At 37.7% G+C, this 23,741-nt stretch overlaps 2 protein-coding genes across 6 annotated transcripts in view; one reads left to right on the top strand and one right to left on the bottom strand.

The window, feature by feature from the left end:
* The window catches only part of ABCE1 (ATP binding cassette subfamily E member 1), a 34,124-nt gene extending 20,841 nt beyond the window's left edge, over nt 1-13,283 (bottom strand). Inside the window, exons 1-9 of one of the 2 annotated variants that reach the window (XM_059067372.2) lie at nt 13,113-13,283; nt 9,008-9,144; nt 7,918-8,003; nt 4,691-4,788; nt 3,575-3,692; nt 3,077-3,214; nt 2,846-2,915; nt 2,528-2,624; nt 1,522-1,611 (exon numbers count right to left, since the gene is read on the bottom strand). In XM_059067372.2, the coding sequence (XP_058923355.1) occupies nt 1,522-1,611; nt 2,528-2,624; nt 2,846-2,915; nt 3,077-3,214; nt 3,575-3,692; nt 4,691-4,788; nt 7,918-8,003; nt 9,008-9,110 (800 nt within the window). In that variant the 5' untranslated portion in view covers nt 9,111-9,144; nt 13,113-13,283. The remainder of the gene's footprint in view (nt 1-1,521; nt 1,612-2,527; nt 2,625-2,845; nt 2,916-3,076; nt 3,215-3,574; nt 3,693-4,690; nt 4,789-7,917; nt 8,004-9,007; nt 9,145-13,112) is intronic. The other variant, XM_067035602.1, reaches the window with a different exon arrangement.
* A 77-nt stretch (nt 13,284-13,360) lies between these two features.
* ANAPC10 (anaphase promoting complex subunit 10) overlaps nt 13,361-23,741 on the top strand; it is a 105,166-nt gene continuing 94,785 nt past the window's right edge. For 2 of the 4 annotated variants that reach the window (XR_010840988.1, XR_010840989.1), the window contains exons 1-2: nt 13,361-13,456; nt 14,876-15,002. Coding sequence is in view for 2 of the 4 variants with exons in the window: in XM_059067378.2 (XP_058923361.1) it covers nt 14,888-15,002 (115 nt within the window). In the remaining 2 variants the exon portion in view is untranslated. The remainder of the gene's footprint in view (nt 13,457-14,875; nt 15,003-23,741) is intronic. The other 2 variants (XM_059067378.2, XM_059067376.2) reach the window with 1 other exon arrangement.

Below are 23,741 nucleotides of genomic sequence, written 5' to 3'. Positions count from 1 at the left end.
TCTGTATTTCAATCTCATTCTCTCTCTGCTGTATTCTGGTAGCTTGCTCAGATCAACTTTTCAAGTTTCTCACGCTCTTTTCTGTTGTACCTAACCTGTCTAATCTGTCCAGTGAGTTTTCAATGTCATAAATATATTTTTAATTTCTAGATTTGCTTGGGTTTTTTAAACATTTACTTGTTGCTTTTCTGTAGTATCATATTCTTAAGAGTTTTAAATCTTCATGTTTTAAATTATTTTAAATATTATTTTACAGTCTCCTTGAGAATGTCACTCAAAGTTCCTGAGTCTAAATCCTGCTGTTTGTTGTGTCTACTGACTCATTTGTAGACAGTTTCCTCCTATCATTTATAACTCTGGGCTTAAAGCTCTTGAGTCTTTACCTGTAGAAATCCTGTGTGACCAGGGTTGAGGGCATATGCTTCCAGAGTGGTTTTATATTTGCTTCATCTAGGTAACATAGAACTTAAAGATTCTAGGGCCCTCCTGTTATGTTACTTTCTTAACATGGATGGTTCTTAGACTCCCCTGATTACATAAATTTCAATTCCACATCCACGTGAGCTGCCAGTCCCTAAAGAGATCTGAAGGGGAGCCAGCCCTCCATTTCCAAGGATCTCAGTGAGTGACAGGTGTATGTTTCCTTGACATCCTCCTGTGTTTGCTCTTTTGCTGAGAAAGCAGTCGTTTGAGAGTCCCGGCATTTTGTGTGATAATTCAATACAAGGCCTTGCTTCTTGCCCACAAGTGGCTGTTAAAGCTCAAGACTTACTACAGAGACAAGCAACGTCCCCTCAAGAAAGCCATCCTTGTTTTTCCCCTGTAATTTACAGTTCTCTCTTTGGTTTTTTTGATCCCTAGGGATTTCTCTTGCTCTCTTGTAAGATCAGCTATGAATGAAATCAGCTACTAAAGAGAGGAACAGAAAAAAAGCCCTGGGTTCTTGCCATATCATAAATTTGAAACCTAGAAATAACTAGCTTTTCTGACCTTAAAACATCTTCATCTGCAAAATGGGAATACCACCTAAAGATTCTTACTTACAAGATTACTGAGGCGCAAATGAGATAATGGATATAAAAACTCTGCAAACTACAAAAGCACCCTACAAATACAGGATGTTGTGATTACTTAATAGAAGTTTTTAAGAACTCCCTTGTGCTCAGTAAGACCTGGGAAACCGGAATTACTCTGTTCTAAATTGTGTGTATGAGTGACATATCCATTTGAAAATCTGGTAAAAGTTAAGGATCTGCTTCCCAGAAATCCATACATATATGCCAAAATTTGCATATCACTACAGAGTATTCTTAGGCTCCCTGGAAACAGGTATGGTAGTAAATGGAACTTGCATTAAGAATCTCTTTTCTATAGAGGAAGGTAGTTCAAGTGATAGCGCCAAAAACCAAGATGGAAAACATGCACATGTATGTGACACTGATGGTCCCAGTGTTTAAACTTTAGAAATCTGTGAAACTCCTCAAACAAAACAGCACAGGCATATACCAAATCTGTACTTACCTATCTGGATTTATTAGAGATCGTATAGTAATAGCAGCCTTTAAACGCTGCTTGACATCTAGGTAACTAGAAGGTTCATCAAACATGAAACTATGAAAAAGAAAAGCAAACATAATAATTTGAAAGGCAAGTATGATAAAATTCTATCTTGCATGTTATTTTAAAGCACTGAGATACAGTTTCTGATTTAACAACAACAAAAATCCCCTTATAATAATGAGGCGCCCATCCCATAATGGTAAAAATTTCTGTATTCTGTTCAGAAGGAGAAGGAAGAAGAGAAATTACAAAAGGCAGGACTGCATATCAAGTCTGGGGAGAGACTCCCAGATTAGGCTAACTTACAAACTGTTATCTCCTCATGAAAAATATTGATATATTCCGAAGTAATTCAGAGGGCTCTCTTAATTGGCTAAAGTCGGTTGCACTAAAGCAGAGTTTTTGGAAAGGAGGGATCTGCCCAGAATTACAGAATACTTTATGGAGAAAAACTAGCATGCATTGGATGCCAGAGTAGAAGTATGGAAAAAGATGAGAGCAAGAAATATCTGGGAGAAGAGAGGCATTAAAAGGTAGAAAGGAAACTCGCCTTTTTCACTTCCTTCTTCTCTCTCACATGGCAAGCCACCCTGATTTAGGATAACCTAAAAGACCTGATTTTCCACTTGAGCTATGGAAAACCTTGCCGGCTTGGTAGGAGAGCTTCATCTTAAAAAAATGTCCTTCTTATGTATAAAGAGAGTTTACAAAATAAACAGCTGACTTCAGATTAAAGAGCTCTAGAACCCATAAGTTGTAAGGTACTTACCTAAATGTATTTTTTACCCCTGATGAAATAAGAGGGAAATAGGCAATGGATGCACAACTGTTTCAACATTTGACCTCAAAGTTAGAACATTAGATACTCTTTCTATTAATTTCTCTCAAACCACTGCTCTATTAGCAGCATTATAAATAAAAACTCTAAAGTAAGGATAAGATTTACAAAAAGTATAAAGTAACCTACATATCAGCTTTCTGTATACAAACGACAGCACAGGCAAATCTCTGCAACTCTCCTCCTGAAAGATCTTCAACGTTGCGTTCTTTTAGATGGGTTAAATCTACAAGGAACATAGAGGCATTGTGTTCAATGTTATTTCATTTTACCTCTTCAAGGTAAAATGTATATTGCAAATCATTCTGCGTTTGAATATTTCTGTTGAAAATATGACAACTACTAGAGATTTTTCCATTTATTTCAGTAATCCATATAAAGATAGCCTATCTTTATGAGTTAAGTTCAGGGCCTATTAAAACACATACACACAAAAAAAACACTTACCGAGCTGCTGACATACAATTGCTTGTGTCTTTGTTTCATCTTTCCGGTCCAAAATAGACCCCACTGTCCCCTGCCATAATATATCAGAAATAGTATTATTTTCCTGCAATACTAAAGTTCCTTCACTATTAAAAAGAGTCACAAAATAAAACAAGTTTACTTTGACTTATCTTTTATATGTTCACCAATATTTGTAATACCCCACTAAATTTCTCCTCAAAAGCAACTGACCTTTGCAGCCTTGGGAATCTGGTCTACATACTGAGGTTTGATAATGGCTTTTAGGTCATCTTCAAGAATCTTGGTAAAGTAATTTTGCAATTCAGATCCACGGAAGTAAGTCAAAATTTCTTGCCAATCAGGTGGGTCCTAGAAATATATGTATAATTACCTGAATTTAATAATACAATTGCAAAGAGCATGAATGTTATACAAAATAGAACACACATCCAAAGAGAATACCTCTGCTTCTAAGATAATATTAGAGGTGGATTTAATTTCAAATCAAGAAACACAACTCATAACAGTTTACGAAAGCTCAGAATTATCAATTAAGCAGCATTAACAGATTTTACCTAAAAAGGAGTTTCATTGATAGTTTCTCAGTGTTAATTCCACAAATAATCTTGAAAATAAGAACATTAAAAAATAAAATCACACATACTCTCTCCTTCATAGCCTCATAAAACTGAACCAAGATATTCATTTTTATAAGGTGGCAATACATACATCATATTTTCCAAGGTTTGGCTTTTGCTTTCCTGCTAAAATTTTTAAAGCAGTTGACTTTCCAATACCATTAGTTCCAACTAATCCCAAAACTTCACCCGGACGAGGAATAGGCAACCTGTCGTAAGTGTACAAAAATAATAAGACAACTCAGACTTATGTAGAAAAAGTGACGTAATACCAGAATGATGTATTTTAATGCGCTTGCACTCCACACACATTCATTAATAAGACAAAAGAGATATCTGCCAGATATTATTGGCTATTAGGAAAAAACAAAAACAGCAGCCAAGATTAACTTAAACTGTTGTTAGAAATGCATCCATGACTAATATTACTCCAAATTTTATTTATTCAACTTTCAGTCAAAGTCTATTCTAAAGTAACAAATTTTCTTTCCATATAAGGCTGTTTTCATGTGTAATAAAATGCTTTGGTAGAAAATTGCATAGCAGGTGCAACCTCACAGTCTTTCTTTTTTTTGGCCTGCCATTTACTTACAAGGAGAGAAGTGCCACATCAACCAGAAATATTCCACTTCATTCTCCCTGCTGCAATAGGCCCCTTAAAGCTGGCAGTTGAGAAATACCTTTTTATTAGTTAAATCTAGACTCCTATGTTCAAAATATTAGTGTTCAGCAGATTAAAAACCTCAAAGAATGCCTGTCATTAATGATATATGTCTAAGTCCAGAGTAATATTCTCTGTAGATTATGAGATTAATAAAATCAAGATGAGTTCCCTTAAAAGTATTTTGGGGATAAGGATATTATTAACAACAGTGATTCTCACCCCCAATTGTATATTAGAATCACTGGGAGCCTTTTCAACTTATTAAGGTCCAGATTGTACATCCAGGGATAAGATGTAATTCAACTGGGCTGAAATTACCTGGGCATTACTAGTCTTTAAAAGACCCTCAGGTAATTTTAATGTTAGCTAGAATGAACCACTGACATATACAATATGATTCTGCATGATGTTATAATACTGTGTTTTGCTTTAGTGGATGCAAAAGTTAATACCACTTTTTTTCCATTTTTGTTACTTCTCTGAAAATTCCAAATGGATTTACTCTTGACTGAAGTAAAGAAGAATGCTGACTTGGAAATATACCTGTGAAGCTTGAAGGCGTTGGCACAATATCGATGTGTTGTTTCTTTTTCCAAGTTGCTTGGTAAATTGACAATTGATAAGGCGCCAAAAGGGCACTTCTGTTATTTAAAGTAAAGAATTAGTTTTCTGTTAATTTTTAGAAATATAGGCATGACTAAAATGAACAGATGAAGAAATTTTTATAATTTATCTTCCAAAAGTGGGAGTTTCATACAGACGTAAAATACTGTTTCATTTCCTATCCTTTGCTTAAAAAGTTAAGTTCCTTGAAGGCAAGAATCATATCAAATAATTCTGTATTCCCCCTAGTGACTGGTATAATCCTGGACATCTAATGTGTTTAATACTTATTGAAGAGCAAGATCAAACAGGGTTATTGAGCATACAGTTCCCTATTCAGTCAATGAGAAATGCCCTCCCTTTATCTCCTTCTTCCTGTCTCTGTATGCTTCCTTTTCTACCTTGTAAAGTCCTTTAAGGTCATGGATTGTACCTTTCTTGGTCTATTTATGTCCCAACAACAGCTAGCATAGCATTTGCACAGAACAAGGACTAACAACTTTCCATTGTGATTTGTAACCATCCCATATGAAAAAGATAATTCATATTCCAATTGAGTAAATTAACATTAAAAAAAAAAACTCATAGAAAACCTTATTCAAATAATAAGTGCCTGGGCTTCCCTGGTGGCGCAGTGGTTGAGAATCCGCCTGCCGATGCAGGAGACACGGGTTCGTGCCCTGGTCCGGGAAGATCCCACATGCCGCGGAGCAACTAAGCCCGTGAGCCATGGCCGCTAGGCCTGTGTGTCCGGAGCCTGTGCTCCGCAACGGGAGAGGCCACAACAGTGAGAGGCCCGCATACCGCAAAAAAAAAAAAAAAAAAAAAAAAAGTGCCTATCAACCAGATAAATGCCCAAGGAACAAGAATGGCAAGAATTGGAAGGTTATTTAAGAGTAGTAACATGGCTAGAAAAACTTCTCAGAAGTACAGACAACTATAAAGGTACAACCAAAGAGTATAACCTCAGATTAGAAATCTGTTTGGCAGAACTGTTCAATGAGCTTAGGGGACTAATTCAAGTCTCTGTATATAAAGATTTCAGGGAATTCCCATTTTCTTTCTTTTTTTTTTTTTTTTTTTTTTTTTTGCGGTATGCGGGCCTCTCACTGTTGTGGTCTCTCCCGTTGCGGAGCACAGGCTCCGGACGCGCAGGCCTAGCGGCCATGGCTCACGGGCTTAGTTGCTCCGCGGCACGTGGGATCTTCCCGGACCAGGGCACGAACCCGTGTCTCCTGCATCGGCAGGCGGATTCTCAACCACTGCGCCACCAGGGAAGCCCCCCATTTTCTAAGTTACAAGAACACAGAGATTTAAAAAACAAAACTCTTATTTGTTTTCTAGCAAAATAATTACCAACCTCTAACAAAAATTATTAATTCTTTACACGATTTTTTTTGCAAATGGAATTACCTCCATTTACAGAATCCTCTATTACTCCATCAATGTACATAAAATGCTTATAGGCTGCAAGTAATTTAAACTTCTCTTAATCTACAAAGAAAAAAATAGCCACATTGCTCATATATGTGGTGCATTACAAGTATCTTAGTGTTCAGGGGGTATATATTACCCCCCCCCAACAATTCATCACATCAGTTTCTTTTCAGCCACTGAAGTGCACACCCCAAATTCTGGAATCTCATTTTTGTACAGCAGTGAAGAGAGAAAATAAAATAGAATATATTGTTCAAAATAAGATTTCCACCACCCAAAACACTGGCAGGCAAATAATAAAAGATTAGTAAGCACTTGCTGGAAGAAATATCTCCTGCTTATATTTTCAAAACAAGAAAAAAACGCTTTCGGGCTTCTCTGGTGGCGCAGTGGTTAAGAGTCTGCCTGCTGATGCAGGGGACACGGGTTCGAGCCCTGGTCTGGGAAGATCCCACATGCGGCGGAGCAACAAAGCCCGTGAGCCACAACTACTGAGCCTGCACGTCTGCAGCCTGCGCTCCGCAACGAGAGGCCGCGACAGTGAGAGGCCTGCGCACTGCGATGAAGAGTGGCCCACACTTGCCGCAACTAGAGAAAGCCTGCACACAGAAATGAAGACCCAACACAGCCAAAAATAAATAAATAAATAATTTTTTTTTAAAAAAAAACAGATTTATATTTTTTTTAAAAAAAGAAAAAACGCTTTCAAGTACCAAGCTTGGTACTTCTGGATACTTAACCGAGGATTCAGAAACCAATGTAAAATACACGAACCTTATTAGAAAAAATAACAAGTGGTATCCATATTTTGGGAAATCTCTTTTCTAAAATATATTATCTGTAAATAAAAATAACTAATTTAAGAACTTCATACACTGGATCCTAAATACCTTTTATGAACTAAAGTTTGAAATCCATCATTCTTTAGTAAAATGCCCTATTCAAACCATTCAATATAACAAAAACTGAGGTATTCTGAAAAATGACACTATTGGGATAAATCCAACAATAGAAGAATGTATAACACAGCAAAAGCAGTACTTAAGGATTAGGTTAAATTAAATAAATTTTTTAGCTGTGACCATTTTTATTTAAAAGTGTGAATTTAAAATTAAACACAGGGACCTCCCTGGTGGTGCAGTGGTTAAGACTGCGCTCCCAACGCAGGAGGCCTGGGTTCATTCCCTGGCCAGGGAACCAGACCCCACATGCATGCCGCAATAAGAGTTTGCATGCCACAACTAAGGAGCCCTCGAGCCGCAGCTGAGGAGCCCTCGAGCCGCAACTAAGACCCGGCACATCCAAATAAATAAATGAAATAAATTAATTTTAAAAATAAAATTAAACACAGACCTGAAAAAAATGTATGTAATATGACTCATATTTTTTGTATTTATAATTCAAAAAAGTTCTGGTAAAGACTTGGAGAATGTCCTTCTCATAAAAGGGTGAAAAAAAATTAATTTTGGCTGGAAATGGTTTTACGAAGTTGCATACAGCAAAGATAAGTTTTATTTTATTATTATTTTTTAAGAATAAGTGTTAAGTGGGGTGGTTAATTAATTGAAACAGCAATAATAATATTGATATAAGAACACTATGTTTCTGAATTTGTATTCTTTATTCAATGTTTTATAGTTGGCTCTTTAAAAATAGTTATAATGTATGCAAAATTTTTAGATTTCATTTTTAGGTTACAAATTTGATCCAGTAAATAAAATATCACTTACTTTAATACAAATACCACAACCAATACAAAGAGTTTCAGAAATCCATGCTATTTTGCTCTGGGAGACAACCTCTATGCATAATTTTCCTGGCAAAGGAAAAGATAGAATTAAGTCATTTCTCCTGATGTTCTAATTTTCTGAACACTGTTACTTCAGCAATTCTAGTTCCAAATTTCCATATAGAATCAAATTTTCAAAAACAAAGGCCACAGAAAGAAATATAAATCAGTGCTTTGGATAGATTACTGAACTTAACTACTTATATGAATACTCTTGTCAGGCAAGGCAGAGATGACTCTAATATGCTTACTTGTTTAATCTACTATGGGAAGAAAATATGCTAATAAAAATACGGCAGATCCTAAAGCAGCTTTACTTTTTAAGCTGACTGACCTGAATATATAATCCATAAAATATGCCTTGAAAATGGTAATGTACACCAGATAAGGGAATGAAATACGTCAGCTAAATCAGGGAAGCTCCCCAAAGGTATATGGACATCTAATACACAGACAAAATTAAACCTGGAATTAGGGATATTAATAGTGGAATTTCTGAATAGCACGGTAGACTGTAACACATGACATCTAAATTTTCTTTTAAGATTTAGTAAGCTTATACCTCACTAGTATATTTAAAGTAAAAATTATTTAGTTTAGCCCTTAAAGACTACCAACAATTGATCAATTCTGAATGGTCGTAAATTTATTTAATCTTGAAAATATAGCAAAACTTCATGAATAGTCATTCATATTAAGTTTTTTCTTTTTTTTTAAAGAATACTATCAAATATCAATACAAACATCTTGGCAGTCCTTTCTTCATGACTGAAAGTAACCATAGGATTTTGTAGAACAGTAAGAATCTCAGTAATTTGAACTCTGGTTTGATTTTGTACTCAATGAACTTAAACAGGATCATTTAGTCACAAAGCATTAAAAGAAATTTAGAACAAAATCTGGTCTTATTTTTACATTTTAAAGAAACTAACGGGGGAGAAAAGTATATACTAAAGCCTAGAGAACCATGAAGACAGTGTATTTCTTTTAAAACCTTCTCTTATCCTTAAATGATCCACAGAACAGCTTACCCATTCGAACCACAGGGCAACTCTTTTTGCACTCCTGCCGACACTTCTTAGGTTTACATTTGTCATGGTTGACAATAGCAATTCTTGTTAATTTATCCGCCATAATTCTAAGGAAGTAAGAATATCCAGTTCCTCTACTAAAGAAAAATTAACAAAATTATGGCATAGTCAATGCAATTAGTTAAGAGAAACAAGTCACAGGCATAAAAAGTTAGACAGGAGGAGATAAGTTATCACTATATTCAGATATTAATACCTGGAACTAGTTAAAAAAAACTAGCAAAAGCAATAAAATAATTTGGTAAGGTTGGAAAAACAAAATTTTACATATATTCCATTCATCAGAAGATTTATATAAAGAAGGAGAAAATACCACTTTCAACAGAAAAAGGAAAAGATCCAGGGATCAACTTAACAAGATATATATACACATGCGCAGAAACCTTCAAAATACCACTGAAAGACACAAAAGACCTGAACAAGTAGAATGACATGCTGTCTCAGTTTTCACAATAAAGTATAGTCAATATCAGAGATTTCAACCTTCCCTGAATTTATATATCTAATCCAATCTCAAGGAGGAAAAAAAAAAACTGAATCAGACAAATCAAATCTAAAGTTCTTATGCAAAAAGAAAAGTAGTAATAGCCAGGAATATGGAAAAGAGCAAGGGGGAAGGGGGAACCTACACCTGACATATGAAGAAAATGATATAAGGCCTCAGTAATTGATGCTGATACCAGTGTATGAACACAGACCAATGGAACAGAATAGGAAGACTTGACATGAAAACATACACATCATAAAGGTGTTTACTTCCTCCCTGAAACTAAGCATCACTTCATGGCTTAGTCATCTGACTACAATGTACTACTGATGGAAATGGTAAATAATTATTAAGGGTGTAACCATCATGTTGGTCAACTGGAAAAAGTAAAAACTGCTTTACCTGGGAATTTACAATATGGCCATGATGAATTTTATGTTAACAGCACTGAAACGAAAAGGAGACCAAGTAACTATATGTATATACTCACTTTTGGAGCTTTTTAAAGTCTTGATATTTAACAGCGCCATCAATTATGTAGTTGAGGTCAAAGTTAACTTAATCTTTTATAATACTGGGCTTAGTGATAGACATTAATTTTCTTAGAATGTGATTAAAGTAAGTAATTCGAAAAAGTGCCTTACTACTCCAGTTTATTCCAATATGTAATGAAAGAACCTGAAGCCAAAAGATTACTGGCCAACAAAGACATTATGTTGGCTTTTTCTATCAATGACTGTGATCCTCTATCTAGATTTTTCTTGACAGATTGCTTCCTCCTATAGAACTCTCCAGTCCTTCTCATGACATAGTATATATTTCATATATATGTGCATATATGGTATATGTACACATTTACTGTATGTATATATATGCATTTATATATTCTCTCTCTCCACACACAGACAATATTTTTCTCTCTCCAAGCAGAATATACTCCATCATGAGTGCAGGAATTTTTGTCTGTCTGTTTATCTCAGTGGCTGGACCAGTGCCTACCACATAGTAGGAGCTCAAACATTTCTATTGAATGAAATGAGAAAATGAATTTAGACATAGTAAATCGTTTCCCTGTAGGTTATAACAACTTCAGGAGTCTTGCAAGTTACCAATATTTTACAGTGACAGTTATCCACTAAAGTATATTATTGGAAAAAAAAAAATCACCCAAAAGGTGACTAAAATTTTATGTAATAAACAGTTAGGCTAACAGGGTTACTTTACGCCTTTATAACCTTTAGAAACTGGTTCAGGCAGGCCTCCTAAAGATTAGAATAAGAAAATGACTTTTGAACTGCTACAAAAAAGCTATCATTCTGGAAGTGACAACTCCCTAGAAACTGCAGATTCTTTAGTTAGCTATTAAAATAAAACTGGATACCATATTAATTATGGTGAATGAGCATGATGAATTCCCCTATAGGGGATAAATCTTCATTGATTTATCAATTAAACTGCTTACGTAAAGTTTATTTCTGCCAAACTACTAAAATGTTTCACCTACTATTTCAAACCATTAAAAAAACCAAATGACTGTAAAAGGTGAATTTTATAAAATAAAAACCTACCACATGGTTAATAAGCTGACTTATATAAAAGAGTGATAAATTATAAGGCATTTAAGAAAAATGAATACAGATTCTTTGTAGATTAACAGTGTAAACACTATTATTAATTAAATTTCTACGTTAGTTTCAAGAATTGGGAAGAAAGAGCCCCTCCTTTTTTTTTTTCAATGAAAAAGACATAGCACTTGAAAGCTTGGAGGAGAACACTGTAGTAACTGACTCCTTGAAGATGTTTCAAATCTGAAAACTGTGCTCAAAATAGGTACTCAAGGAATTTCCCTGCTGGCACAGTGGTTAAGAATTCCCCTGCCAATGCAGGGGACACGGGTTCCATCTCTGGTGCAGGAAGATCCCACATGCTGCGGAGCAACTAAGCTGGCGAGCCACAACTACTGAGCCTGCATGCTGCAACTACTCAAGCCCGCGTGCCTAGAGCCCGTGCTCCACAAGAGAAGCCACCGCACCGCCAACGAAGAGTAGCCCCTGCTCGCCGCAACTAGAGAAAGCCCGCGCAGTAACGAAGACCCAACTCAGCCATAAATAAATAAATATACAGATATAAAAACTTATTTAAAAAATTGGTACTCAAACAATGACCTTCACTGTCATTATTCCAGCTGAGAGGAAAAAAGGAAGTGAGATATGGAAACCATCTGCAGTCTAAGACCAAAATTATTTTAACACCCTGTGAAAACATTTGAAACGTTGCTATTAACGAATGATGCTTAGGTCATGTGAGATATTCTAACCTATGCTATTGCAGGTCATTAATTTTATAAACCATATAAGTTGGGAGTGGTGCACAACTCTGACTTCAGAGTCTTAAACTGAAGACAATTAAAAGGGACACTAAACTAATAACTGCTTTCTTCTTACCCCACCCCAGCACTTATATTAAATATTCTTCCTAAAAAAAATTTTTTTATAGGGGACAAGGCTTTTCACTAAAACAAAAACAACACTCTTTGGTTCAGATACAGGTAAGAGCCCTTGATTAACAATGACAAAGCATTATCGTCAAGCAAATGGTATAGAATGAATATTCTACACATCAGGGACAAAGGTACCGAGGACTGCAACACACATAACACTGTCATAAATGCCTAGTAAGCAGTCCTGTGGAAGAGAAGGCTTAAAACCCTCAAGCAAAACAAAACACTCTGTTTTGAAGGATATTTCTCACTCTTACGATTTTACCGTAAAAGATGAGAAAACGGGCTTACGTAGTTTATGGGATGTGGGAATCGGCTTTAGCCGTCGTGCCTACAATGCACGAACCACTGAAGGGAAAATAAAGGACCTATCAATAAAGACCTGATCTCAAGGAGTTTTAAGATACGATAAAGGAGAAGGCGGAGAAGTCACCAAGGGGGAAAGTGCTGTAAAAGCGCACCCGAAATGTTAAAGGCGTTCACCTGGGAGAATATTTGAGCTAACCCTGGTTACAGCGGAGTACACACTGCTGTGAGAACTGTGACGTCTGGCCATCATGTCTACAGACGGGGAGTGGACAAGCAGGATTCGACTTCATGGCGGCAAAGATAATTCACTCATTCCACAATCCCCAAACGGTGGAAAAAAGGCTTCCAAATGTGCCAGGGGAAGAGTGGGGGTAGTAGGGGACGCTCTACATTCTGAAGGCGGCTGTAAGATTCAGCCCTAGGGCAGGAGCGGGGGAAAAGGGGGAGTGGAGGCTGGACCGCTGAGGGGATGGCAGCTAAGGCCATCTTCGTGTCCCCTGGCGGGGGTGGCGGGCCGCAGTGGCAGAGAGCCGAGTCAGCTGAGGGAAGCGCAAGGCGTCCCCAGCTCTCGGCGGCGCCCGCGCTCCAGCGGTTCCAGCTGTCTCGCCCAAGCCGGCTGCCACGCGCCGCTGCGGTCTCCACCGCCGCCACCTGAGGCCTAACCAAAGGTTCTGGGAGAACTTCCCTACGGTTTGTAGACCGTGTCAGACTACAGCTAAAGGCCAGACCCTTCCAGGCTATTCACGTACCTGGAGAAACAGATTCCCCTTGCGGAGGGGAACGCAGAGGCCAAATCAGTTCTTGCTTTCACTTCTCAGCCACACAACGTGTTCCTACAGCCACCGGCCAAAATGGCGGTACCCAGCCGCCGCCTCACGCACGCCACAGGGACGTAGTGCGCGTGCGCAACAGGGCGCGCTGGGAGGAGCCCTGGAGGGAGGTAGGGCGAGACGGCGGGAACTGACGTCATTGTGCTGCGACCCCAATTGACGTTGTTGGGGAAGCGAGGCGGGCCTGGGAAGCTGAGTGGGAGTGGCGCGGAACTGCAGCGGTGCCTGAAAACCGGAGTGGCGGCAAGTCGGGTCTGCGAGCTGTAAGTGCGTGGGCTTTCCCCGAAATGGAGAATGGTTCTAGCTTAAGCAGACGGGTTCTCTTCCCCAATGTCAATCTCCTTTAACGCTCCCGATTTTCTCAAAGCTGGTGGGTCAGGAATGGATCCTTAGCCGCTGCCTGTTCTCGCACTTCGGGCAGAGGTGTCAAGCAGAACCCACAGAGTCTGGTCCAGACACTGCTCGTGGTGGCGTTCTCTCCTTGGCCTCAGCTCGTGAACGGTGTGGCCACGAACCCGCTCTTCTCCGAGTTCCGTGCTTTATCCACTTGGTGGCGTCCAGTACCAAGTTCGGCAGTTGAATTCTGCTCCAATAATAGAGATGGGCCATTTTGGGGGACAGTTTGACATTTTTGGACATTTGGCAATGTGGCCACGGGTTTAATCGTCTCATCCCAGACCTTACTTAACTTGCATGTGGCAAATACTTTACGGTTGAATCTATTCATTCATCCATTTATTCATTCAGTAAATTGCTAATGGAGCGTTTAAACCTCAGGCCTTTCCGAAGTTTGCCGTCCAGTGTCTATTATTATTTAAAGAGTATCAAGTGCTTGTGTGGAGATTAGGGAACAACTGAGATCTGACAGGAGGTGTCAAGGAGATGGTATACAGACCTTTTGGCACAGGTTTATAACAGCATTTACGTATAACGATGTTCAATAGCTGTAACTTTGCACTACTGAAGCAGTTTTACATGTTTTTCACAATCCACTATTTTTTTTCACGTTTGGATATGCCTACCAAGATTAACAAAAGATGTGAAAGATGAAGTAAATTTGTGGTTTAGAATAGGCCAGTTATTCACTTGTAGACCTTAAAGTCATTTTTCTGACTTTATATACTATGGTAAGAGCACATATAAATGGAGCTTCTGACAACTAATGAGATGTGATTTTTCTCTGCATCACTTAACGGATTATTTAAAATGTAGACCAATATTTACATATTCCTGGAATAAGAGTATTTCAGTCTGACTTTTCTAGGGAAAAACTTCATTTGGATTGGAATTTTTACTCATATAAGTATATAACCGCATAGCATTATAGGATTATAGATCAAATCAACCCATTTGACAGGAAAGGAAATAAAGCCCAGACCTGCTGAAAGTCTAGGCTAGTTAAAGGCAAGGCTGAAGTTGACACCCTGATCCTGTGCCCTTTGACTGCTATAGTCTGCTGCTTTGCACAACTTGTAAGTTATAATATGTTATATTTTAGAAACAAAAACTGAATTCCCAAGAGTTTTTAATTACAGTGATTATGTCAACTGCTTTCTAGAAATAGATGATTAATATCTAGGGTATATTAGTGATAGATTTGGCTATTAAATTTTTACTTTTACGTTTTGTAGAAAGATGCTCAGGTCTGGGTATAATGTGGATATTCTTTTTTTTCTACATAGAATATTTTTAAAATGACCACACCAAACAAGACACCTCCTGGTGCTGACCCTAAGCAGTTGGAACGGACTGGAACAGTACGGGAAATTGGGTCACAAGCTGTTTGGTCACTCTCATCTTGCAAACCAGGTAAAACAAAACAAAACAAAAATGCTGTTCATAATAACTGCTGAAAGTTTTCTTGTGCACTGGACTAACTTTAATATTCTTTCTGTTAAGATGCTTTATTTTAATTCTAAAATAAATCTAATTGGATTTTCATTTGTTATATATCTTCTCAGTTGTTTTACTAGTATCTGCTTCAGTTTAACTGCACATGTCATAAGGTCTCTCCCTCCCTTTTTAAAAAAAAATATTTGTTTATTTATTTAGGCTGCGCCGGGTCTTAGTTGCAGTACAGTGATCTCTGCTGTAGCACTCGGTAACTTTAGTTGTGGCATGCAGACTTAGTTGCAGTATGCAGATTCTTAGTTACAGCATGCTGTAGCATCTAGTTCCCTGACCAGGGATCAAACCTGCGCCCCCTGCATTGGGACCGTGGAGTCTTACCCACTGGACCACCAGGGAAGTTCCTCATACATTCTTTTTTTACCCTCTCTCTGGTATCATTCAGTTATTTGGTTAGCTTTTTTTTTTTTTTTTTTTTTTTTTGCTATTTCTCTGGATAGGATAAGTGGTTGATACATTTTTTGAGTGATTACGTATCCCCAAATAACTTTATTTTACTCTTGGTTGGGATAGAATTCTTGGGTGGCAGTCCTTTTCTCTCAAAAATTTGTGGATCCTGTTTTACCATTTTCTTTTTTGTCATGCTGCAACTAAGAAGGCTATGCCTGTCTCTCTTGCTTTCTAAGTAACTTATTCTTTCTTTCTGGCACCATTTAAGCTTTTTCTGTTTATTAGACTTCAAGACTTTTGCCAGGATATGCCAGGATACATGTGTACCTTTTCTCACCTGTCTAACCTATAATTTGATGGGTATTTTCAATGTGTAGAATCAAGCTCAGAGAAAGTTTTTTAGCTCGAGGAACGTTAATGATAATGTTATTGATTTGGTAGTCACTTTTCCCTCAGAAACTTCTACTATTTACACGTTGTCTCCCGTAGTGTCTTCCCACTCAAGCCTCTTCTGTTTCCCCTTAAGATTCTTTTCTCTCTCTTTTTATGAGTAGCTGGGGATATACAGAAAAACTCACCCTTTTTGTGTTTATAGTTCTATGAATTTTTTTGGTTTTAATTTTTAAAAATTAATTAATTTATTTATTTATTATTTTGGCTGCACTGCATGGCATGTGGGATCTTAGTTCCCTGACCAGGGATTGAACCCAAGACCCCTGCAGTGGAAGTATGGAGTCTTAACCACTGGACTGCCAGGGAAGTCCCACAGTTCTATGAATTTTAACAAACACATCACAAATATAGAATATTTCTATCATTCAGAGAAATTTCCTCATGCCCCTTTGTAGTCAGTCTTCTGCCCCCTTCTAAACCCCTGACAACCTCGGATCCATTTTGTGTCCCTTTGGTTTTGCCTTTTTCAGAATGCCATATAAACGTAATCATACTTGATGTAGCTCTTAGGGTCTAGCTTCTTTCACTTAGCATAATGCATTTGTGATTGTTCTGTCAGGAGTTGGTACCTTTTTATTGCTGATTACTGTTCCACTGTACAGATGTGCCACAATTTGTCTACCTATTCACCAGTTAATGGACATTTAGGTTTATGGTAGCAGCTTCCCAGATGGTCCCAGTGATCCTTGTTTCCTGGTATTCGTGCCCTTCTGATGACCTCTCTCACATTGTGTCTGGGTTAGTCTCTGGGATGAGGAGAATATGGCAGAAATGATGGTATGTGACTTCTGAGACTAGATCATAAAAGACATTGTGGCTCTGCCTTGCTCTTATTTGGATCATGCACTCTAGGGGAAGCTATTTTGTGAGGAAACAAGGGGACCTGTGGAGAGGTTGGTGTGGCAAAGAAACAGGGCCTTCTGACAATAGCCAGTGGGGAACTGAGGCCTTTTGTCAACAGTCAAATGAGTAAGCTACCTTAGAATGGATTCTCCAGCTCTAGTCAAGCTTGTAGATAATTACTTCAGATAACTTGACCGCAAACTCATGAGAGTCCCAGAGCCAAACTGCCCAACCAAGCTGGTCCCAAATTCCTATCCCATAGAAATTGTGAAGTAATGCATGTTTGGTGTTTTAAGTTGCTAAGTTAGCTAAGATAAGGTTGCTTCCAATATTTGGTGATTATGGATGAAGCTGCTATAAACATTCGTTTACTGGTTTTCTTGTGGACATATATTTTCATTTTTCTTGAGTAAATACTTACGAGTAGAATTGCTGGGTTCTATTGTTTTTATTTCTTCCTTTGCATTAGCTAAGACTTCCAACATGATGTTGCATAGGAGTGGCAAAAAGGGATATCCTTGCCTTATTCCTGGGAAAACTTCTATTTTCTCACTATTATATATGATGTTAGCTGTTGTTTTTTTGTAGATAATATAAAGTTGAAGAAGTTCCATTATATTTCTAGTTTGCTAATAGATTTTGTCTTGAATGGATGTTGGATTTGTCAAATGTTTTCTCAACATCTAATGATATCATCATGTGGTTTTTCTCCTTTAGCCTGTTGTTTGTTTTGATGGATTACATTAGTTAATTTTAGAATGTTGAACCAGCTGTGCATACTTGTAATACATTCCAATTGATTGTGGTAAATAATTCTTTTTATACATGGATTCAATTTGCTAATATTTTCTTGACAATTTTTGCATCTGTGTTCATGAGAGATATTGTTCTTTAATTTACCTTTCTTGTGATGTCTTTGTCTGATTTTGTTATTAGGGTAATGCTGCCCTTATAGAGTCAGTTAGAAAGTATTCCCTCTGATTCTATTTTCTGGAAGAGATTATGCAGACTAAGTATTATTTCTTCCTTGAAAGTTTGACATAAGTCACCAGTGAAACCATCTAGGCCTGGTGATTGCTTTTGGAAGGGTATTAATTTTTTATTCTATTTTTGTAATAGATATAGGCTTATTCACATTATCTGTTTCTCTTTGTGTGAGTTTTGGTAGATTGTGTCTTTCAAGGAATTGGTCCATTTTATTTATCAAATTTGTGGGCATGAAGTCTATTATACTCCTTTAGTACCCTTTTTATTGTCCATGGGATCAGTAGTGATGGCCCCTCTTTCATTTTTTATATTAGTAATTTGTATCTTCTTTCTTTTTTTCTTGGTTAGCCTGGTTAGAGGTTTATTGATTTTATTGACCTTTTCAAAGAACCAGCTTGTGGTATTGGTAATTTTTCTCTATTAATTTGCTGTTTTTAGTTTCATTGATTTCTTCTCTGATTTTTATTATTTCTTTCTTCTGCTTATTTTGGATTTAATTTGCTTTTCTTTTTCTAGTTTTCTAAGGTGAATGCTTAGATTATTGACTTTAGAGCTTTCTTCTTTTGTAATAGATAAATAGTTCATGCTATAAATCCTATAAATTTTAGAAAGCAGTGCTTTCTGTTAATGATTTCTAGTTTAATTCTGCTGTGGTCTGGGAGCACACTTTGTGTGATTTCTATTCTTTTAAATGTTTTTATTGTGTTTTATAGCCCAAAATGTGGTCCATTTTTGTTAATGTTGCATGTAAACTTGAGAAGAATTGTGTATTCTGCTGTCATTGGATGAAGTAATCTATAAATATCAGTTTGATCTGGCTGATTGACTGTGCTGTTCAGTTCAACCATATACTTGCTGATTTTCTGCCTGATGGGTAAAGGTTAAGATTCAGAGGCTAAAATTTCTTTAGTGTCTTTGTTTTTGTCTCCCTTGTTATCTTTGGATTTCCCTAGAGACTCCTTAAATGGCACCTAAACTTGCAGTTATTTGAATTTAACCTCCTGATATTATGTTGGAGCCCTGTTGATATGGTGGTAAGTTATGGGGGGAATGGAAGTGTTCTATAATCCTTTGATTAGATCTCAGTCTTTTAGTGGGCCTGTGTTCATGGCTGTGACCTTACAAGCACTTCTCAACTTTTCTCTCCCCATTTAGATGAGACAGGAAGGCTAGAGGGGATGGAGTTGGGTATTTTCCCTCCCCTGTGTCAGGCTCTGGTAAAACCCATGTTGCTTAGGTTCTACTAAAACAGTTTTCCTTTAAGTCAGGCCTTTGTTAAAGGGGAAGAAAATGCTTTTGGTTTATTTCACAAAGATTACGTTTCCCCTCTATGTGCAGGAAGCACTGGAGAATTTTCTCTGATCTTTACCCTGAAGAGAACCTGGTGGGGCTCCTAGAGGTAAAAGTCATGAAGATGTGGAGTCCTCTCTAAGGCTGGGCTTCCAGGAGCTTTTAGTCTCTCAAGCTAGTCTGTACTCAGTCTCTAGCAATTAGTGAATTAACAATTACTCAATTACTCTTTAAGTTTTCCTACCAGTTGCTAACTCTAGTGGTGGGTTCTGCTCCTGGTAAGATGTGATTCTCTGTTTTCTGTTCTCTTCAGTTTTTGGGGGTGGTGGTTTGCCCTGTGACCTCTTTGGGACCTAAGAAAAATTATTGGTTTTCAGTTAGTTCAGCTTTTTTGTTGTTGTTGTGAGGATGAGAGTGACATTGTCCAAGCTCTTTACGTGTCAGATTGGAAACTAGAAGTTCTTCCTTTTTCTTTTAAACTGTATATATCTTTTTATTTGAAGTGGATTTCTTTCTTTTTTTTTTTTTTTTTTTTGTGGTACGCGGGCCTCTCACTGTTGTGGCCTCTCTCGTTGCGGAGCACGGGCTCCGGACGCGCAGGCCCAGCGGCCACAGCCCACGGGCCCAGCCACTCCGCGGCATGTGGGATCTTCCCGGACCGGGGCACGAACCCATGTCCCCTGCATTGGCAGGCGGACTCTCAACCACTGCGCCACCAGGGAAGCCCTGAAGTGGATTTCTTCTAGACAGCATATTATTGGGTCTTGCTTTTTAAAATCCAGTCTGACATTCTTTATCTTATAATTGGGAGTGTTTAGACCATTTACACCTAATGTACCTACTGATGTAATTAGATTTAAAACTACTACCTTGGAATTTGGGAGTTTTTGTCCATTTATTCCCTCTTTTTTTAACCTGATTTTGGATAAATTCAGTATTTTTTTATGATTCTGTTTTATCTCCACTATTGACTCATTAGTTATACATCCTTTTTGAAATTTTTGAGTGATTGCCCTAAGGATTACACTGTACATCTTTAATTGTCACAGTTTACGTTCAAGCAATATTATACTACTATAGATATGGTATACAAATCCTTCAGTATACTTCCAGTTTATGCCCATGCTTTATGCCATTTTTGTTATGTATTTTATTTTTGCATATTTTAAACCCCCAGAATATATTGTTGCTATTTTTGTTTTAAAAGGTCAATTATATTTTGGAGTGATTAAAAAACAAACTTTATGCTTACTTTAACTTTTTCAATTTTGGGAACTTTTTATTTCTTTGAATAGATCCAGGTTTCTGTCTGTCTGGTGTCATAGTCCTCCTGCCTGAAGAACTTTCTTTACATTTTTTGTATTGCAGGTCTGCTAGCACTGTTTGGTTGAAAAAATTTTCATTTTGCTTTTATTACCGTGATATATTTTCCCTGCATGAAATTCTAGGTTAGCAGGTTTCTCCTTTTACTACTATAAAAATGTCATTCTGTATCTTCTGGCTTGCATAGTTTCTGAAGAAATGTCTGTTGTAGTTAATGTGGCTTTTTTTCCTGGCTGCCTTTAAGATTTTATCATTAATTTTCAGCAATATAAACATTATGTGTCCACGTGTATGAGTGTGTGTGTTTAATCCTGCTTGAGATCCACTGAGATTCTTGGATCTTGTGGTTTAATGTCTTACATTACTTTATGAAAATTCGTGGCCATTATTTCTTCAAGTATTTCTTTTGCCCCATCCTCATCCTCCTGGGAATCCAATTATACATATGCTAGACCATTTAATTTGCTAGAGCATTTGGTATTTGTCCCCTTGCTTTTAGGTGCTCTATTTTTTGTTTTTTCTCTTTGTGCTTTGCTTTGGGGTTTTTTAAATTGGCCTAGCTTCAAGTCTACTACTTCTTTCTTTGGCTTTATTGAGTCTACTAATGATTCTGTCTAAGGAATCTTTCATCTCTGATATGGTGTTTTTTATTATGGCTTTTTCATTTGACTCTTAAAGGAGTTTTCTCCTATGTTGAAATTCCCTTCTTTTCCTGCATTTCATCTACCTTTTCCCCTAGATTCTTTAACATATTAATCATAGCTATTTAAAGTCCCCATTTGTTAGTTTCAACATCTGGTTCATCTCTGAGTCTATTTCTAGTGATTGCTTTATCTTTTGATAATATTTGTTTCTCTTGCTTGTTTGTGCATCATAAATGTTTACTGAATGCCACACATCACATATAGATTAGTAGATACTGAGAAAAATGGTATTTATACTTTGAAATGGATACCTGTTTTCCTGTCAGCCTTTTATAGTGGGGGTTGAGTTAGTTAGGAATTGAGCTGGGTTTGAGTTTGTTTGTTTGTTTGTTTTATTATGGTTACTTTCAATATCACATGCTTCAAATTCCTCTAAAGATGCTCAGTACTTATAGAGGGGCTGTTGTGCAAGAGGAGTTTTCTTAGTGTTCCTCCTCCACGATCATTTTCAGTTATCTCTGTATCCCTGTGCTTCAGAGGGTGTCTCTCTCCATCCTCTTGCCCTGCCTCCAGCAGTAAAATGTCATGGTTGTAACTCAGTGCAGCGGATCAGAGGCAGGACTTCTTCTCTGTTTTCCTGGTCTAGCTTCAATCTTAGACAGCCCTTGCATGTCTGACCTCCAGGTTGGGACTTTCTCAGCATTTTGGTCCCTCCTACCTATGATAGTGAAACTCTGGACTTTCCTAGGAGAGAGTTTTCTGCCCTGTCCCCAGAGGAAAGAGTGTTTTCTGCTTCTTCCCCAAGTGTAGGGTTTTTAAAATTTTATCTTTCTCCCAGAAAGGATGGGTCTGTGCAGTTGGGGTTTTTGCTTTTCCTGCAGTGGCAGTCAGTCCCCTCCTCCAGGCATGTAACACTGATGTAGGCTTTCCAATCTCTTGCTTTCCCCCAAAAATGTCCCCTAATGTGTACAGTGAGGCCCTTAGAAAAGAGTCTGAGAGTCAGAGTGAGTTCACCTTGTGTTTGAGACTCCCAGGGCTGCTATACTTTTATGATAGCCCATGCTTAGCCTTTAGCAATTTGTTGAAATTCTACCTGATTTCTTCTTCTATGTTTGTTTGGTTGATGATCATTCCTTCCATGCTCTACCACAGTTGGGACAGGCTGTCCATCCTTTCTCTCCTAACCTGGGAGCTGACCGTTCTTGGATTTCAGGATATTTGGTTACTGTGTGATTTTAAGCACTCATGTTTTCAAGAAAAATTATGAGTTTGTAGTTTATCTAGCCTTTTCTTGTTGTTCGAGTGAGGATGGTGCCTTTTTCTAGCTTCATGTATCCTAGACTGCTTCAGAAGTTTCTAATATTCTTTTTTAAATTATTTTTTAATTTAAAAATTAAAAAAAAAATTTTTGGCTGTGTTGTGTCTTCATTGCTGCGCACAGGCTTTCTCTAGTTGCGGCAAGTAGGGGTTATTCGTCCTTGCAGTGTGTGGGCTTCTCCTTGCGGTGGCTTCTCTTGTTGTGGAGCACAGGCTCTAGATGCACAGGCTTCAGTAGTTGTGGCACATGGGCTCAGTAGTTGTGGTACACAGGCTCTAGAGTGCAGGCTTAGTAATTGTGTCGCATGGGTTTAGTTGCTCTGCGGCATGTGGGATCTTCCTGGACCAGGGCTCGAGCCTGTGTCTGCTGCATTGGTAGGTGGATTCTTAAGCACTGTGCCACCAGGGAAGCCCTCTAATATTCTTTATAGCACCAAATATTTCTATGAATTTGCTCAAATTGAGTATCTTCTATTGCTTTACTGAGTAGCATAATTCGACTGGTGCCATACTGATGTCAGTAACAGGGTAAGAATCAGTGCCAGTTCACATTCTTTTATGCTGTGGGGCTTGTCAGAGGACAGCACATAGAAGTCACTGATCCTCTGAAGATGCCTGACTGCTCTGACATCTTGGAGGTGCAGAAGAGAACAATGGTTGACACTACCAGAAGAATGGTGGGAATCACTTAAAAATGTGTTGGGTATGAAAGTCATGAAATTCATCATTGTGCTGTCACACATTTTACTTCTGTGATTTTCAGCTTTGTGTTCATCAGTGAAATATAATTATATGATTATCATTTTGAATGTTATGAGTGACTGAATAGTCTTTATTAATGAGAAACAGCATGAGAAAGTTAGTTGTTTAACCTTTACTTAACCTTACTTCTCTATGGCCAGATATTTTTCAGTTCAAGTCAGCTGACAGTTGCTGAAATCTGTAACACTCTTAGAGTTTAAAAAAATAAAAAAAACACACAGACCTTGTTGTCAAGGAGTTCACGATCTAATGGAGGAATTATCTCTTTAAATTAGTCATTATTATACAATGTACTAATTTATAACTTTTATTTCGTGCTTACTAAGAGAGGTTCTGTTGTAAGTACTTTGCATGTATAAAATAAACAACTGTCTCAGTAAAGTCTCCAAAAGTCGTATGAAGTATTTACTGTTATTTTTTTAATCATTTTCCAAATGAGGAAACTGTAGTACAGACAGATTAAGCAATTTGGCAAATATCACCTAATAAGTGGGAACGCTGGGACTGAAGGCAATCAGGCTTTCACTAGGTCATACTGCTTCCCTCTAAGCATGGGCTCAGTGCAGTCGTGGGCCAAAGGAGAAAGTGATTGACGCTGCTTCAGAGGATCAAGGGAAGTCTTCTTGGAGAT

The sequence above is a fragment of the Kogia breviceps genome, chromosome 6 (genome assembly GCF_026419965.1).
Source record: "Kogia breviceps isolate mKogBre1 chromosome 6, mKogBre1 haplotype 1, whole genome shotgun sequence".
NCBI classification, from domain to species: Eukaryota; Metazoa; Chordata; class Mammalia; order Artiodactyla; family Physeteridae; genus Kogia; species Kogia breviceps.
This window is presented reverse-complemented; position numbering and strand designations above follow the sequence as displayed.